Source organism: Microtus pennsylvanicus, chromosome 18 (genome assembly GCF_037038515.1).
Source record: "Microtus pennsylvanicus isolate mMicPen1 chromosome 18, mMicPen1.hap1, whole genome shotgun sequence".
In the NCBI taxonomy this organism is placed as follows: Eukaryota; Metazoa; Chordata; class Mammalia; order Rodentia; family Cricetidae; genus Microtus; species Microtus pennsylvanicus.
This window is the reverse complement of record NC_134596.1, coordinates 7,372,085-7,388,284: the sequence shown is the minus strand read 5'-3', so window position 1 is coordinate 7,388,284 and position 16,200 is coordinate 7,372,085. Positions and strand designations below refer to the sequence as shown.

Below are 16,200 nucleotides of genomic sequence, written 5' to 3'. Positions count from 1 at the left end.
TGATAGCTGTGAGGATGCTCCAGATGACCTATCCTGGCAAGCATTTACCTGTGCGCTAGGCAAACAGAGGAGGGATGCAGAGTCTCTGCTGTGTGTCAGTGTTGGAGGGGACAAGCAGAAGTGTTACTCTTCCCATTGTAATGTAGGTGCTGTGGACAGCCAGTGTGCCAGCTGTATGCTTTGTCTAAACGCATGCGCCCTGCTGGTTCACCTCCGGGAGGAGATAGAGAATCAAGTAGGGAACTTTTTTTTTTTTTTTTTTTTTTTTTTGGTTTTTCGAGACAGGGTTTCTCTGTGGCTTTGGAGCCTGTCCTGGAACTAGCTCTGTAGACCAGGCTGGTCTCGAACTCACAGAGATCCGCCTGTCTCTGCCTCCCGAGTGCTGGGATTAAAGGCGTGCGCCACCATCGCCCGGCAAGTAGGGAACTTTTATGACACAACATTTATCAGGGAAAGCTGTGTTACTCAGAAGCCCTTGGGTAATTTTGGGGCGGGGTCAGTACTTTGACTTCCTCCACAGACTGTCCCATGAGGCTTTGCTTGTCTCTTTAGGTTGTTCACGTCTGCTGAGGAAACATTTTCACACTGTAAGTTGGAGCATCAATTTAATATTGATAGTATGGTCCATAAACATGGTGAGTATCTCTTAGAATAAAGACAGTTTTGTTTGTGAAGTTTAGCCTCAAATTTTATAATTTTCTAGACCCTTCCTTTTCTTTGTGCATGCTTCCCCAAAGTGGATGTCAGGTGACTTCCCCAGTTGTACTCCACTTCTTGGGTTGAGGCAGGGTCTCTCACTTGAACTCTGAGCTTGCTGATGTGGATGGTCTGGCTCGCCAGCCTGCTCAAATGATCCCTGGTCTCTGCCTCCCAAGCAATGACATTGTAAGAGACCACCCCTCTGCTTGGTGTTTTATGTGGTGTTTGAACTCACGTCCTCATGCTTGTCGTGTGAGTGAGCTTATCCACTTATCCACACAAGTATGACAGCTTGAGTTTGCTCTGCAAAGGTGGAAAAAGACAGCCAGGACACACGCCTGTCACCCCTCCCCGACACACATACCATACCTCCCACATTATACATTATAATAATAAAAATGCAAGAAAAGCACCTTGAAACTTGTTAAATATGGCTGTTTCTCAGTTAAGTATTTACAAGTATGAAAATTACAGTTTCTAATTCTTAACACAAAATTCCAAACAAAAGTGATAGTTTAGAGGTCAGGAATGCTTATGTATCAGTTAAAACACATATATTAAAATCTGTGACTTCTCTTCTCCCATTTAGGACTTGAATTTTATGGATACATTAAACTAATAAATTTTATTAGACTTAAGGTAAGTTGAAAACTAATGTTCATTTATTTGTTTGTTTTCTGAGACAGGGTTTCTCTGTGTAACACCCCTAACTGTCCTTGAACCACACTGGCCTTGAACTCACACCAGCCCACCTCTGCCTCCCAAGTGCTGGGTTTAAAGGCTTGTGCCACCACTTCCTGACCTGGAAACTTAATGATTTTTATGTAGGAATTTATGAAGTTCGCATAGGTTGCCATGCTGATTACTTAATAGAATATTAGCAGTTGTTTCAGATCTGGCATTTTCATATTGTAGGAATTGTGGATGTGAGGACAGAGTGCAGGGTGAAGCTCCAGGTGGGGATGTCACCTGTTTACTCCCTCCCTCTTTAACAGTGTTGAATCAATACTGTGCAAAAAGCAATTGTCAGATAAAAGGAAAACTGTTTCTGTAAAATCCAATAATTTCTAGTCTGGTTCCAAGTACTTTGGGTGTGGGTTTTTTTTTTCACAGATTATTCTCTTTTTTTTTAAATTTCTGTTTTTATTTTCTGTGTATGAATGTTTTACCTGCGTTCCTGGTGCCTGCGGAAGCCAGAAGAGGAGGATGTTGGATTCTGTGGAACTTGGGTTATAGGTGGCTGTGAGCCATCATGTGGGTGCTGGGAATCGAACCCACCTCTTCTGGAAGAACAGCCACTGCTTTTAACCTTTGAGCCATCTCTCCTACATTGTTCAGTTTTTTTTTTTTTTCAAACATTTTGTTGTTTGTCCTATTTAAATGAATGTTTGAGCTGGGGTCACTTTGCCTGCATCAGACAATAAGAGAATACACTTCAGCTGTTTAAAATGGCAGCTAAGCACAGATGTACCAGGCTTGTGCAAATTGAGTTCTTTTTTTTTTTTCTTGCTTAAGTTCCCCACTCTTTTTAAGGGAGCTTTGTTATTCCATGTAACGAATACAGTGTGCTTTAACTTCATATCCAGAATCCTACGGTTGAGTATATGAATTCCATATACAGCCCTGTGCCTTGGGAGAAGGATGAGTACCTGAAGCCAGTGCTGGAAGATGACCTTTTGCTTCAGTTTGGTAAGATAAACCTTCTTTATCTGCTTTAGCTGGCCTCAGACCGCTTGTTACACCATACGAAAGCGAAGTGCTTTGTGAAAATGGATGTTAGTCATACCCATCTCTGCCCCAAGTGATTTTTTTTTTTTTGCTTTCCATTGTTTTACCTGGTTGATTAAAGGGTAAATATTTCCCAAAATAACCAGTTTGTGAGTTTTAAGTTGGCTGCTGTTCTGAAGGCATGAAGTATTGTGCAGGGTAGTTCTTTCTCCCCATGGCCTGTGCCTCCTGGTTCTGTTCAGTGTATCCAAACTGTGTGTGCTCCCCACTCTTCAGTTGTAGTGATGGGATTGTCTACTGCAGTAACATAGCACTCACAGTCACGTGATCCTTTCGGGAGACTGTATCCATATGCTTTTTATTATAGCATCTTGTTATGTTTGTCGTTAATTGTTGTTAATTTATTTTTGTGTTTTGTTTATCGATTAAACTTTATGATGGCTCTGTAGTATGATACGGAAAACATGGTTCAGAGAAGGTTCACTTTCAGGCCTCCTGTAGAGCCACCCTCTGGACATGGCTTCATCTCTGAGGACCTCGCAGGCTGTCAGTGTTCACAGAAAGAATGAATCTCAGGCCAGGGGATGTAGCTGAGCCAATGGAGCCAATGCGTGCTTGCCTCTCATATCCTAGGTTTGACCTCAAAGTACTCCCAGCCCCAACAAGACTGCATTCTTACTCCTGAACATTGTGTTGCTCTCTCATTCCAAGTAGACACACAGAATTACTTATTGCAGCATTGTAGCTTATTTCAAAATACGGAGAGAAAGTAAATGCCCCCTTAAAAGAGAGTGGCTGAATAAACTGTGGGCAACCACACTTGGAGCAATATATTCTTAAAGAGAACAGGCGTGTTCTCTATGAACTCTGTAGAGTTCTGCTTCCCACAGTACTCAGTGCTTCATGCAGTAGGGCCACCTCCTCCAGGGCTGCTATTGTTGATTGCTTCTCTTTCCCTTCAGTTTATAACATTAACATCACTGAATGGTGCTGCATATTAATATTAAATTATGACTAATTTTTATTGTAGCCAAATTAAAGCCAAGCTTGCCAAACAGTTTGAATTTGGAAATAAAATACCAAGTAAGGATTTGTATTGGTTTTGTAGTTGATCTGACCAGGTACTCAAAAGATGCAGTTGGGCCAGGCGGTGGTGGCGCACGCCTTTAATCCCAGCACTCGGGAGGCAGAGGCAGGTGGATCTCTATGAGTTCAAGGCCAGCCTGGTCTCCAAGAGCTAGTTCCAGGACAGGCTCCAAAACTACAGAGAAACCCTGTCTCGAAAAACCAAAAAATAAAAAAAGATGCAGTTGGAAGGAGAAACAGCTTATTCTTGTTGACCTTTTTTTTAAAAAAAAATTTATTTATTATGTATACAATAATCTGTCTGCATGTATGTGTGCAGGCCAGAAGAGGGCACCAGACCTCATTACAGATGGTTATGAGCCACCATGTGGTTGCTGGGAATTGAACTCAGGACCTTTGGAAGGGCAGGCAATGCTCTTAACCACTGAGCCATCTCTCCAGCCCCTTGTTGACCTTTTGAGAGGCTCATTCCACACTGGCAGGGAAAGTCTAGAGTGGATGAGGCTTAGAATGGGGTTGGAGAGATGGCACAGAGGTGAAGAACATACACTGCCTCTTTGGTTCCTAGTACCCACATGGCAGGTCACAACTCCATTTCCAAGGGATACTCCACCCTCTTCTGGCCTCTGTTAGCGCCTGCCTGTATATGATGCACACGCAGACTAGCAGATACACATACCATAAATACAAATAAATAAAACTCCCAGTGACCCACTTCCTGTAGTGGGCTCTACCTCCTAAAGGATCTATAACATCCTGAACAGTGCACCAGCTGGGGACTGAGTGTTCAAATGCACGAGATGGCTCTGTTCTGTCTCTGAATGGAGGTCAGTGGTGCGGCTCTGTGTGTCCTGGTTAGCTTTGCTGTTGGGTCCCAACCCTGAAGAAGTGTCACAGCATAAGTATCACAGCAGAATCCTGAATGGGGGCAGAGTACTGCATGGAGGAGAACAGCGCCAGCAGTGTTTGTGCATTCGGTAGACCTGATAGTTGATCTGCTGCTGCTTCTGGGGCTGCTGAAGAATCACCGGCTCCATCTCTGTTTGCACAGTTGTTTGTATGCTAGAAGTTAATGACATAATTAAGATTAAGTCAAAATTTGGTTTGTTTGTTTTGTTTTTGTTTTTCAATACAGGGTTCTTCTGTGTAGCCCTGTCTGTCCTGGAGCTCATTCTGTAGATCAGGCTGGCCTTAAACTCATAGAAATCTACCTGCTTCTCCCTCTAAGTGCTGGGATTAAAGACAGCACCACGACTTCCCAATAAGAGATGTTTTTTTTTAACCTAAGATTTTTGCTGCATCATAATATAAGTAATAAAATATTAGTGTCTTGCCCAGGATGGGAAGGTTTTGGATATATGGAAGTTCTTAAAGAATGACCTGTCTTCCTCATTTGATGAAGGTGTGATTGAATATAACCTTTGGGGTGCAGGATTGGGATCCTGTGAACATAGGTATTATGAAATGATTGCCGCAGTCAAGCAAATCAGCATCCAGCATTTTACCTACCATTTTACGTGTGATGAGAACACTTAAGGTCTGCTGTGTTGGCACATTTTACTGTACACCAGGGCATTAGCTGTAGTCAAATGCGTGAGATGTCCTGACTGTGTTCACCTGAAGTGAAAGCTTACCGCCCTGGCCTATGGCAGCACAATTCTCTCTCTGCCTCTGTAAATGCACTGCTGAGTGAGATTTTGTGTTTGCCCTTTGGTATTGGTGTGTTTTCCTTCACACATTACCCAGCAGGATGGCCTGTGTGTCTGCACATGCTCTCTCCCGTTCTGGGGCTAAGGACACAGACTGAGAGGTGGCTCTGTAAGGGTCAAGAACCTGGGCTGGTAAGGCAGGTTTTGAGTTTTCTCTTCTCCAATAAATAACTGTATGACTTCTGAGTTGGTCACTTAGCTTTTTTGAAATTTATTTTCCCTGTATCTGAAGTAGGGATAACTGTTTGCATATCAAGTTGTTTTGAGAGCGAGATGTAGTGTAATATGCACACACTTGAGAGCTTACTGGGAAACCCCAAAGGTTCCCCCTGTGTTTGGTTCCGTGTGTCTGTGCATGCACATGCTCAGTTTAGCTGGCTAATGAAAAGCAGGCTCTCATACTCCATGCGATCAAATCAGAGAGCTTGGATGTCAAGTATTGTGAAAAGTGCTTTGAATAGTTTTTCTCACTTGCCCATGGTTGGCACTTAAGCTGTTTGTCCCCACTGTGCTGTTGTGAGGTAATCTGATAATGATGTCTGTACCTTTTAGATGTAGAAGATCTTTATGAGCCGGTGTCGACTCCTTTCTCATACCCCAATGGACTCAGTGAAAATACGTCCATTGTTGAAAAATTGAAGCACATGGAGGCGCGGGCGCTGTCTGCTGAGGCTGCCTTGGCTCGAGCACGCGAGGATCTGCAGAAGATGAAGTAACTGCCTGTCCAACCAAACGCTGCCTTAGATGTTGTGTAGTTCTGGGTAGAACACTTGGAATACTAGACACTCAGTGGATATGCTTACTTTAGGAGATTCATAGTGTGTGAATATAGATTACTGTAGAACTGCATTTTTATCTACTTGTAAATACTCCATAGTTACTTTGCATGTGGCTCTTCTAATTTCCTCTTGAATATTTGTTTTTAATATTTCCCGCTTTTCAGGTTTCTTATTTTTAGTTGGTTTCACCTCTTTAATTGTCCTATCCTAATTTTTCAGAAACAAAAGAATTATTATTATTATTTTAGGTATTGGGGGAAAGTGTTGAATTGTTGTTTTTAAAAAGCAAAATGTGACAGTAGTATAGAACTTAGCCAAAGAACCAGAGAGACAGGGTAGTTTCCCCCCACCGAGTTCTCATTCTCCAGGAGTGCTGCATCTCCTAGGGGCGCTTGGTAGTCTAGAGGTGGCACAGGCCTTTACATGTGGATCCATAGCATGCCACCTTCTGGATCTGTAAGCTGGTTGCTAGTACCCGAGTTCCTATGTGACGGCTGGCCAGAATGTCTGGTGCCAGGGAGAGCAGAGTCCATCAAGTTCCTCGTCCTTGTTTCTGTCCTCCTCCCTCTCGTCTACCTTGTAGATCACTAGTGTGTCACCAGGTGAGTGTGGGAACTGGAGTCAGTAGGATCAGCTGACTTGGGTCTGCTTTCTGCTCATTTAACCCATTTTAAGAGCATTCAAAGTTGAAACAGGCTTTATTGATTTAGATGCTAAAAAGGGTTTTTAGAACAGTAGGAAAAATACATTTGAATAAAGCAGTGTACCCAGACATTGCTTCAGATCCAGCAGAGGGCGCTGTCGGGGCTTTAGCTAGAGCAGGATTTAAGATTCTGGGCACACTGTCCCAGTCCCCCTCCCCTTCCTCACCCTCCAGCCTTTCCTTTCTCATGGTCCAGTAAACCTGTCTCAAGGGTGTATTTCAAATTGATTACAGACAATTTGCTCAGGACTTTGTGATGAACGTAGATGTCAGAACCTGCTCCTCCACGACTGCCATTGCAGACCTGCAGGAGGATGAGGATGGTGTCTACTTCAGCTCCTACGGGCATTATGGGATACACGAAGAAATGCTGAAGGTTGGACAGAGTTCATGTGCTTCAAATCCGCCAAGGGAGAACCCTGCAAGATAGGCCTTAATACTTAAGAGCGAGTGAGCGAGTGTGTGTGTGTACCTCTGGTGCTTAAATAACTGTTCCTCAGATGAAAAGATTACAAAGGGGTCAAGTCCCTGTGAATCCTATTTAAGACAGCGTTCATCTTTTCTTTGTGACGACACGTTTTTACTTGAAATTGAAAAAAAAACAACTGTTTTGTGGTCTGGTCTTTCTAGGAACATCTACCATGTTAAGTAGGAATTAAATGACGTGTTTGTTTTTTAACCTGGAAAAGAAACAGTTTGAGTTTTTAAAATAGCAATATTGACTTGGTTTGGGCAAACAGTTATCTTAAGGTTAATTTCAATAGTTCTCACAGTATCATGAATCACTGAAAATGTAGAGATGTTTCCCAGTGTGGTCAGCCCTGATATTTGAATCTGTTCAGGTTTAATAGTCACAGTAGTGATGCCCATATAAGAGAGAAGTAGTTTCTAACGTCACCTACTTACAGCACATTTACCAACTATTGCAGATTACAGGAATAAGAGTAAAACCTGATAGATCAGAGAAGTAGAGGAGGAGCGACCAGTCAACCTGCCTTTTTTAACCGCAGACTCAGCAAGCGCATCTCTCTCCACACGTCCCTGATCAAACAAGGCTGCGAATCTCTAAATCTTTCTCTATTCCTTCCTGTGTGTCTTCTGTGTGGCTAGTTCTTGTCACCTAGTCTGTGGCTCTGCCCCCATCCAAAGTTAATTTTATTAACACAGTCTCAGAGTTTCACAGTGTGATCAGATATCCCACAACACCATGCATCTTCATATTCGTGGTAGAATAGTTTCTGTGATGATAAAGTATCATCTAAGCCCGGTTGGTTGTTTTAGATCCCTGTCAACTTAGTGCTGCATGCCCCCTGTATCTGCTGTGGAACCTGGGTGGCCTTTGCAGACAGGTCCTGGTCACTGGAGTTGCCGTGGATGGAAGCCTTTCCACTGCAGTGAGGAGAGATGGCTGCTTTGCTTACAGCCGAGCAGAGCTAGCTCTGCCTAGGACTCCTGTGCCTGTGCCAGCAACTAGAGACTGACACGTGACCACTGCAAATGGAGACTCCAGCTGAGAGGTTCTTTATCTTTAGAGGATCACTTAGGCACTGTTTCTGACTTAGTTTCCCTTCCTGTGCTACAGGATTGCTCTTGGAGATGTTCGTGGGTTTGATATTGGCTAAGTTAAGAAGTAGGCGTGCCTTGGAGCAGGCTGTATTTCCTGTTTCTCACCAGAACAGCTTTCAGCACAAATAAACTGTTGGGTGGATCTTGTGACAGAAAACCTACCTAATTCTGACAAGAATTTCACATTGGGAAGCACTTAGTGTAAAGCATTTATAGACTGATGGGCGGGTTTTCTTGTTTGGGTGCAGACATTTTATCGTAATTGTAATCTTCTAGGGTTTGGATTAATGTAATTGTTTAAAGTTTAAAGACTCAGTAGACAGGGTATAGTTTAAATAAACTTTAGATAGCCCTTGCTCCTTGTTGGCTATAAGACAGATCCTGGGCTGCACCCCAGTCTGCCTGCGTTTGCTACGGCAGTTGCTGTCTGGGTGTGTGGGTGTGCTGTCACCGTGCTGTTCATAGCATGAAGTATGGGTACCTGCAGCTGGCCTGGGCTTTGTGTCCCCTTCCTCTGCCAGTGCACCTTGAGGTGTGATGGGCGGATATAAAATTGTAGCACGAGGCTTGAGGCTCATCTGCAGTGGATTGTCTGGAGGGATGTTGCTGAGTGCCTCTCACCTGCACATAGGGCTCCTGCGGATCCGAGCTCTGGTGTATTCCTTTCTTCTGATTGGTGTGAAAGATACACTCCAGGTTTTACTCTGTTACTCACGTTAGTCTTCGTTAGAGTAAATCTTCCGAACTTTCATTTTGAAGATTTTCTTTGTTGTTGTTTTGTTTGTGTGAGGCAGGGTCTCATGTAGCCTAGACTGGCCTAGACTCTTTGTTTAGACAAGATGACTTGACCTTTCAACACCCACTGCCACATGCTGCAGGGTCAGATGCTTCACTGCCATCCTGGCTTGGAAACAGTGTTTAAGGCGAGTTCTTTAGTAGCTTTCCTATCCATGATTGTGGGTTTTTCTAGCAAAGGTCAGTTATTCAGCCGAGGCTCTGTGTGATGAGCTTACGAACAACACAGACGATGGCTGAGGCCACCGGGAGCAGAGCTCAGCCAGGAAGCAGTGCCTGCAGTTAGGACTGTAGTTGGGGCATGGAAAGACGGGGTGATGGGTCCGAGCCTTCTGAGCTGCTGCATCTGTGACTGACGCACTCTGAAGTCTGTTGTTTCAGCAGAAAATGTACAAAATGGTGTCCTTTGAAAGGGGCATGTGATTTTTATTTGTTAGTTTTTTTTGTTTTTTTTTTATTCTTGAGAATTTCTTTTTGGTTTTTTGAGACAGGGTTTCTCTGTAGCTTTGGAACCTGTCCTGGAACTCCCTCTGTAGACCAGGCTGGCCTTGAACTCACAGAGATCCTGCTTCGTCTGCCTCCTGAGTGCTGGGATTAAAGGTGTGTGCCCCCACCAGCAGACAGTCTTTATTTTTATGTGAAACCCAAAGCTAGAATCTCACTTGGTGACACCTGTTTTTACCGCACTCAGTTTTCCTCGCTGGCTGCTGAGCTCTCCCCCGTCACCTGCAGGCTGTGTGTCTGACTTAGGGGTGCAGCAATGTGAAAATGCTGTAGGCCTGCACGGTCACAGCTTATGAGAAACTCCTGAGCGTGGAGTCTGGTAGTGTGCACTGCAGGGCTCACACGATTTCCTTCTAGGCCTACAGGCTTTGAAGCATCATTTCCTACTGCAGACATTTCTAGAAACAAATAGTGCTAGAAATCAGATGCTGATGTGGCTTTCTTATAAGAACTTCAGCAGTGTGGATTTGCGATCCCTGTGCACCTCCCCTTTTCATGTTCTGTTTTTCTGATCCTTGTCCCTAGCTTCAATGCAGGGAGCCAGGCTCAGCTGAAAAGGTCCTTCTCCTAGTGTTTATCATCTCCTGAGCCTGACAGTGACTGTGTGGAAAGAGAAAGACATGCACATTTCAAACTAATGGCTAGATCTGACTTTCACTGTTACTTTTATATAAAAAGTGTATGTGTTGAAATTTTGTTCTTATTGTTTTCTTTTAGAAAAAAAAATTAAATAGCTCAGTTTCCCAGGCAGAACCTAACTGTTGAAGCTAGCAGTATAATTCAGTAGCCGTAAGTTCATAGAAGAATTAATTTGCTCAGATTGTCCCTGTAAACACAGTGCTTTGCTTTCTATTCTAGGACAAAGTCCGCACAGAAAGCTACAGAGATTTCATATACCAAAATCCACATATCTTCAAAGATAAGGTGAGTTACGGTCGTTAAACTGGCCCTCCTGGATGTTTGACTCAGGCTTTGCGTCCCAGGAGCCTTTGATGCTGTGCTGCAGTCTGCTGTCCAAGGTGCTGATGGGGCTGCTATTCGGGGCTCTTCTGTAAAGCTGGACGTCATTCATTACAGAAATAGAGCCTAGTAAACTTCGCCTATCTGGTTAGTCTAGACTATATTTGATTTATGGTGATTTATTTGTGATTGGAATATATCAGTTATACCCCATGGCGAAGTACACTCTTAATTATTATTCCACTGTGCAGTTAAAAATTCATAATGTTGACTAGAGTGAAATTTATGCAAGCTAGATTTTTTCTGTAGGGTTTAGTCCTTTGTGAATCTGTTGCTTTATGGGGCATCTTGTAATCAGTTTTAATATTGTCTAACTTGCTTAAAAACTTTATTGCATTTTGCTTAATCTTTTTCTCTCTTTTTTATATTATGTATTGTGTATGGTGGGGTGGGTATATGCGTACCGCAGAATGCATGTGGTGGTCAGAGGGTAGTTCTGTCTTTCAGCCATGTAGGTTCCAGGTTGTCAGGCTTGGCAGCAAGTGCCTTTATCTACTGAACTATCTATCTCCCTAGTCGTGTGTGTGTGTGTGTGCGCGCGCGCGCGCGCACACACACACACACACATTGAGCAGAAACAACTTGACAAGTCCATTCTCTTCTTCCACTTTGTGATTCTCAGGCATCAGATTCAAGCTTAGTCGCAGGCACCTTTACCTGCTGAGCCATCTTGACAACCATGTTGTTTATTTAAAAGATGATCACATGCTCTGGGTATGTCTTTGTGTATCTGTCTCTCTTTTTATGCATGTGTGCACACGAGTTTGTGTACATCTGAGTGTTTCTTTATGTGTGTGTCTGTATGTACATGTGTGTATGTATGTCTGTATGTGTACATGTGTCTCTGTGTGTGTGTAGTAATCCTCACAAGTTCTTACATTTTCTTCTCTCCACTCTGTCCCAAAGCATCCTGTTTCTGTTTGTCTTTATTAGACGTTACCGCTAATGCAGTCAGGAGTTACCATCCTGCCATCTGGTCCCTTTCCTGGCGTTTCCCTCCATTGTTCTTCCTTCGAGCCTCTACATTGAGAGCATGCAGGTGTTTCTAGTTCTCCATCTTCAAGCTCCTGTACGTTAGTTCCTGGGCTTTCTGTCATGGAGGAACAGAAAATGGAGACCTTCCTCGTTAGGGCCACTTCTGTTTTCACACTGGGGCATATCTGGAATGGCTTTCTGTTTTAAGTTTAATTTTTTATGTGTGCATGTATATACCTACTTGTCTGTATGTATACTGTGTGTGTGCAGGTACCTGTCGATGTGATGGCCCCATGAAAATGTCACTTTAGAGTTCTAATTTGGTTAATTGCAGTTTGTTATTTATTTTTACTTTATTCTTAACCTAGTAAACTGTGTAGAAATGAAAAGGTCCTTGTCTAGCCAGACAGGATCTGCCTCACCTACAGACTGAACTTTCGAATCCTTCCTCATTGACAATTGCTATTGTCAGAGCACCCTCGTGTCTTTGAGGCATCTTTTTATTTATTTATTTTGGTTTTGGTTTTTCGAGACAGGGTTTCTCTGTAGCATTGGATCCTGTCCTGGAACTAGCTCTTGTAGACCAGGCTGGCCTCGAACTCACAGAGATCTACCTGCTTCTGCCACCCAAGAGCTGGGGTTAAAGGCGTGTGCCACCACCGCCCAGCTCATCTTCTCATTTCTTTGTAATATGAATGCGTAGGAACTGAAATGGTATTTGGAAATTTTTCTCTCAGTGCACTCTGGAGTAAAAGTGTTCAAATACTAGTTACCAGAGGACTTAGTCTTTTGAAATGTTACATGTGGCTAGGGAGAGTGCTTACTAAGTTCATGAACCTGTACTCAGCGACTTTAGCTTCTAGTTTCTTTGTGGCAATGCTGTGTATCTGTGTGCTGTGTATCTGTGTGTGTCGGGGTGGGGGTAACTGGGGAGATGGATCAGTGATAAAGCACTTGCCACAAAAACAGGAGGACTGGAGTGCACATTCCCAGCATCCATGTCATTACCGAGGGCTGTGGCAGCCCATCTGTGGTCAGGTGCACTGGGGGTACTGGGGGTTCCCTGCAGCAAGCTGCCTAGCTAGCAGGCCGAGTCATCCGCGAATCTGGGCTCCAGTGGTGGTGAGTGGTAGAGTAAGGTACCCCAAGTCAATCTCTGGCCTCTATGTACTAGCAAACATACATGTAAATGAACATCTGGACATACATGTGCATGCACATATGCACACACACACAGAAGACAGTCAAACAAACAAACAAAACATGGTACTTTTGACTTAGCAGTGAACTGTGTCAAGGCATTCCACTGCTCTCATTGAGAGCCTGTCCAGGTAAGGAGATGGCAGGTTTGTGTGAGCACCTCCTTGCTGCTTTGCCTGAGGTGTTAGCCATTAACTGTATCAGTGTGATGAATTTTGCTCAGCATTTGTGGTTTCTCAAAGGTCACTTCAATGTAAAATATTTTTGTTAAAGCACATTATAAGCATACTTTATTGTGGTTCAGAGTATTAAATAGTCTACAGCTTTTATCTCCTCTTGCACTGTGGCTGTAGGAGATGTATTTAAGTGCGTTTGCTAATGCATAAGTCATTGTGTAACGCTGAACCTAGGTGCCATTTGTCTGCTTTGCCTGTTACTTATCAACTTTACTTCAAACAGGGAGGTTTATTGATGTCTTCAAAACACGGAACTGGAAAAGACTCCAGACTTTGTGTTCTAATGTAGTGCTTGTGAGCCTTGCTCTTCAACTGAGAAGCAGTTTGTCAGTGCAGGAGAGGTGGTAGTTAGGGTGGGACTTGTTAGTTACAGTGTGGATATTCACACACATTTTTATGTGGCATGGTCATGTAGCTATTTATGTCTTTGCTTTAAAAGTCTATGACATTGTATATTTTTTCCTGCCTTTTATTACTTTTATATATTAAGTAGACTTCATGTTATAACACCAGCTTCTATATCATACTGTACAGTGCATAGTAGAGGTTTGCTTTTCGAAGTACTGTTATGGGATGGGGATGACTTAGTGGTTACATGTGCAAGCATGAGGACCAGTGAGTTTGCATCTCTATAACTCACACGAAGCTAGATGCAGGAGCCAGTCTGTAAACAGAGGCTGCTCGTTCATTTCCCGGCTGCCCAGCCCCAAATAATAACACAGAAACTATGTTAATTACAATACTGTTTGGCCTGTTAACTCAGGCTTCTTATTAACTAACTCTTACATCTTAAATTAACCAATTTCTATTATTTGGTGTAGCCACGAGGCTGTGGCCTACTGGTAAGGTTATGTCCTGTGTCTATCTCCTTTGGCAGCTACATGGCATCTCCCTGAGTCCACCTACTCTCCTTTTATTTCTTTCAGCCTGGCTTTATTCTGCTAAGCCATTGGCTGAAACAGCTTTATCCATCAACCAATAAAAGCAAAACATATACAGAAGCATATCCCACATCACTGGTCCATAACCCAAGAGCCCCTCAGGCAAAAGGGGGGCAGCGCCAGGAGACTCCCAGAAGCTCTGGGCAGCTTGTCTGGGGCACACTGAGTAGATCACAAAGAGATGTTGTTCCAGACTAGCAGAAGGCAAGGATCACACCTGAGGTTGTCCTCTGCCCTCCACACCTGTGCCGTTTATCTTCACAAACACATAGTGCACCATTGCTGTTTTTCCAATGGGGCTGTAATTAAAAATGGTCTTCCTTCCTCTTCCCTCACTGTCCTCTTTCCTTCCTTAATATTGTTTCAATTCTCAAAATTCCTGTGGAGGCCATATGGTAGTTCAATTAATTTAACTTTGGGTGACATTTAATCATCCTCTCACGAGCTCATAATTAATTTGTTTGGAGTCCGTTGAGGAAATCCCCAGTCAGGTGCCTTCTTTATGCTGCGGGCTTCTATATACAGTTAAAGTCTACTCATTCACTTTATTATTTACTTATTTTACAGAAAAGGAAATCCATTTTCATTATCATTTTATAAAATAGCACCAATTATTTTGTCATTCTTACCACTTTGTCAGAGTTTGTCAGGTTTTGCCTGTCTGATGAGTCAGCTATCAGCTAGATGTAATTAGCTACTGAAGGTCAGTGGAGAGTATGATCAGGCTCTGGAAGCAGAGACCTGGGTCAGAAGCCAGGCACACGGTTCACCAGCTGTGGGCTCTGAACCTATTTCTTCCTCTCTTTGGAATTTACTTTGCTCATTTGATAAATGAGGATTGTGTGTGTGTGTGAGAGAGAGAGAGAGAGAAAGAGAGAGAGAGAGAGAGAGAGAGAGAGAGAGAGAGAGAGAGAGAGAGAGAGAGAGAGACTATGTCTGTGTGGCATGTACCTCTTGGCACAGGCTCCAAGGCCAGAAGAGGGCATCGAGCGTCTTCCTGTGTTGTGTCCCCACCCCATTCCCCTGAGTCAGAGTCTTTCCTGAACCTGGGCTCAGGGAAAATTGGCTAGATGGGAGCTAGCAAGCCCCAGAAACCCTCCTGTCTCTGCCCCATTCAGAGGTGTGGTTGCAGGCATGCCTGCAACACTGGGCTTGTTGCATGGGTGCTCAAGTCCTCATGATTGCCTAGCAAGCACTCTTGACCACTGAACTCTCTCTCCAGCCTGAAAACACGGTCTTAATTGAACTATGCTGTGTATATCCTAAATCTTTCTGCACATTTATCCTTCTTTTATTTTATTGATAATTATTGAGCTCTACATTTCTCTCTGCTTTCCTCCCTGCCTCTGCCCTCCCCCTTCAACCCTCCCCCAAAGTCCCCCTGCTCCCAATTTATTTAGGAGATCTTATCCTTTTCTACTTTCTACTTCCCATGTAGATTAGATCTATGTAAGTCTCTCTTAGTGTCCGCATTGTTGTCTAAGTTCTCTGGGATTGTGGTCTGTAGGCTGGCTTTCTTTGCTTTATGTTTAAAATTCACCTATGAGTGAGTACATGTGATAATTGTCTTTCTGTGACTGGGTTACCTCACTCGAAATAATGTTTTCTAGCTCCATCCACTTTCCTGCAAAATTCAAGTTGTTGTTATTTTTTTATGCTGTGTAGTACTCCATTATGTAAATGTACCACATTTTCCTTATCCATTCTTCGATCGAGGGGCATTTAGGTTGTTTTCAGTTTCTGGCTATGACAAACAAAGCTGCTATGAACATAGTTAAGCACATGTCCTTGTGGCACAATTGAGCATCCTTTGGATATATACCCAAAGTGGTATTACTGGGTCTTGAGGAAGGTTGTTTTCCTAATTTTCTGAGAAATCGCCACACTGACATCCAAAGGGGTTGTACCAGCTTGCATTCCCACCAGCAACCTCTCCAGCATAAGTTGTCATCAGTGTTTTTGATCTTGGCCATTCTTACAGGTGTAAAATGGAATCTCAGAGTTGTTTTGATTTGCATTTCTCTGGTGACTAAGGATGTTGAACATTTCCTTAAGTGTCTTTCAGCCATTTTAAATTCCTCTGTTGAGAGTTCTCGGTTTAGGTCTGTACTCCATTTTTTTTTATTGGATTATGTGATTTTTTGGTGTCCAATTTTTTGAGTTTTTTTTTTACATTTTGGAGATCAGCTCATCCGGTCTGGGTTTGATCCCTGCTCTGGCAAAAAGAAGATGAGTTCTTGACTGTGTTCCTCCTGGGTC

General features: G+C 43.3%; 1 protein-coding gene across 2 annotated transcripts in view; it reads left to right on the top strand.

Moving 5' to 3' along the window:
- The window catches only part of Prmt3 (protein arginine methyltransferase 3), a 67,743-nt gene that overhangs the window by 1,855 nt on the left and 49,688 nt on the right, over positions 1 to 16,200 (top strand). The window contains exons 3-8 of one of the 2 annotated variants that reach the window (XM_075952300.1): positions 553 to 635; positions 1,289 to 1,338; positions 2,286 to 2,388; positions 5,775 to 5,934; positions 6,939 to 7,080; positions 10,428 to 10,493. In XM_075952300.1, coding sequence (XP_075808415.1) covers positions 553 to 635; positions 1,289 to 1,338; positions 2,286 to 2,388; positions 5,775 to 5,934; positions 6,939 to 7,080; positions 10,428 to 10,493 — 604 coding nt within the window. The remainder of the gene's footprint in view (positions 1 to 552; positions 636 to 1,288; positions 1,339 to 2,285; positions 2,389 to 5,774; positions 5,935 to 6,938; positions 7,081 to 10,427; positions 10,494 to 16,200) is intronic. The other variant, XM_075952301.1, reaches the window with a different exon arrangement.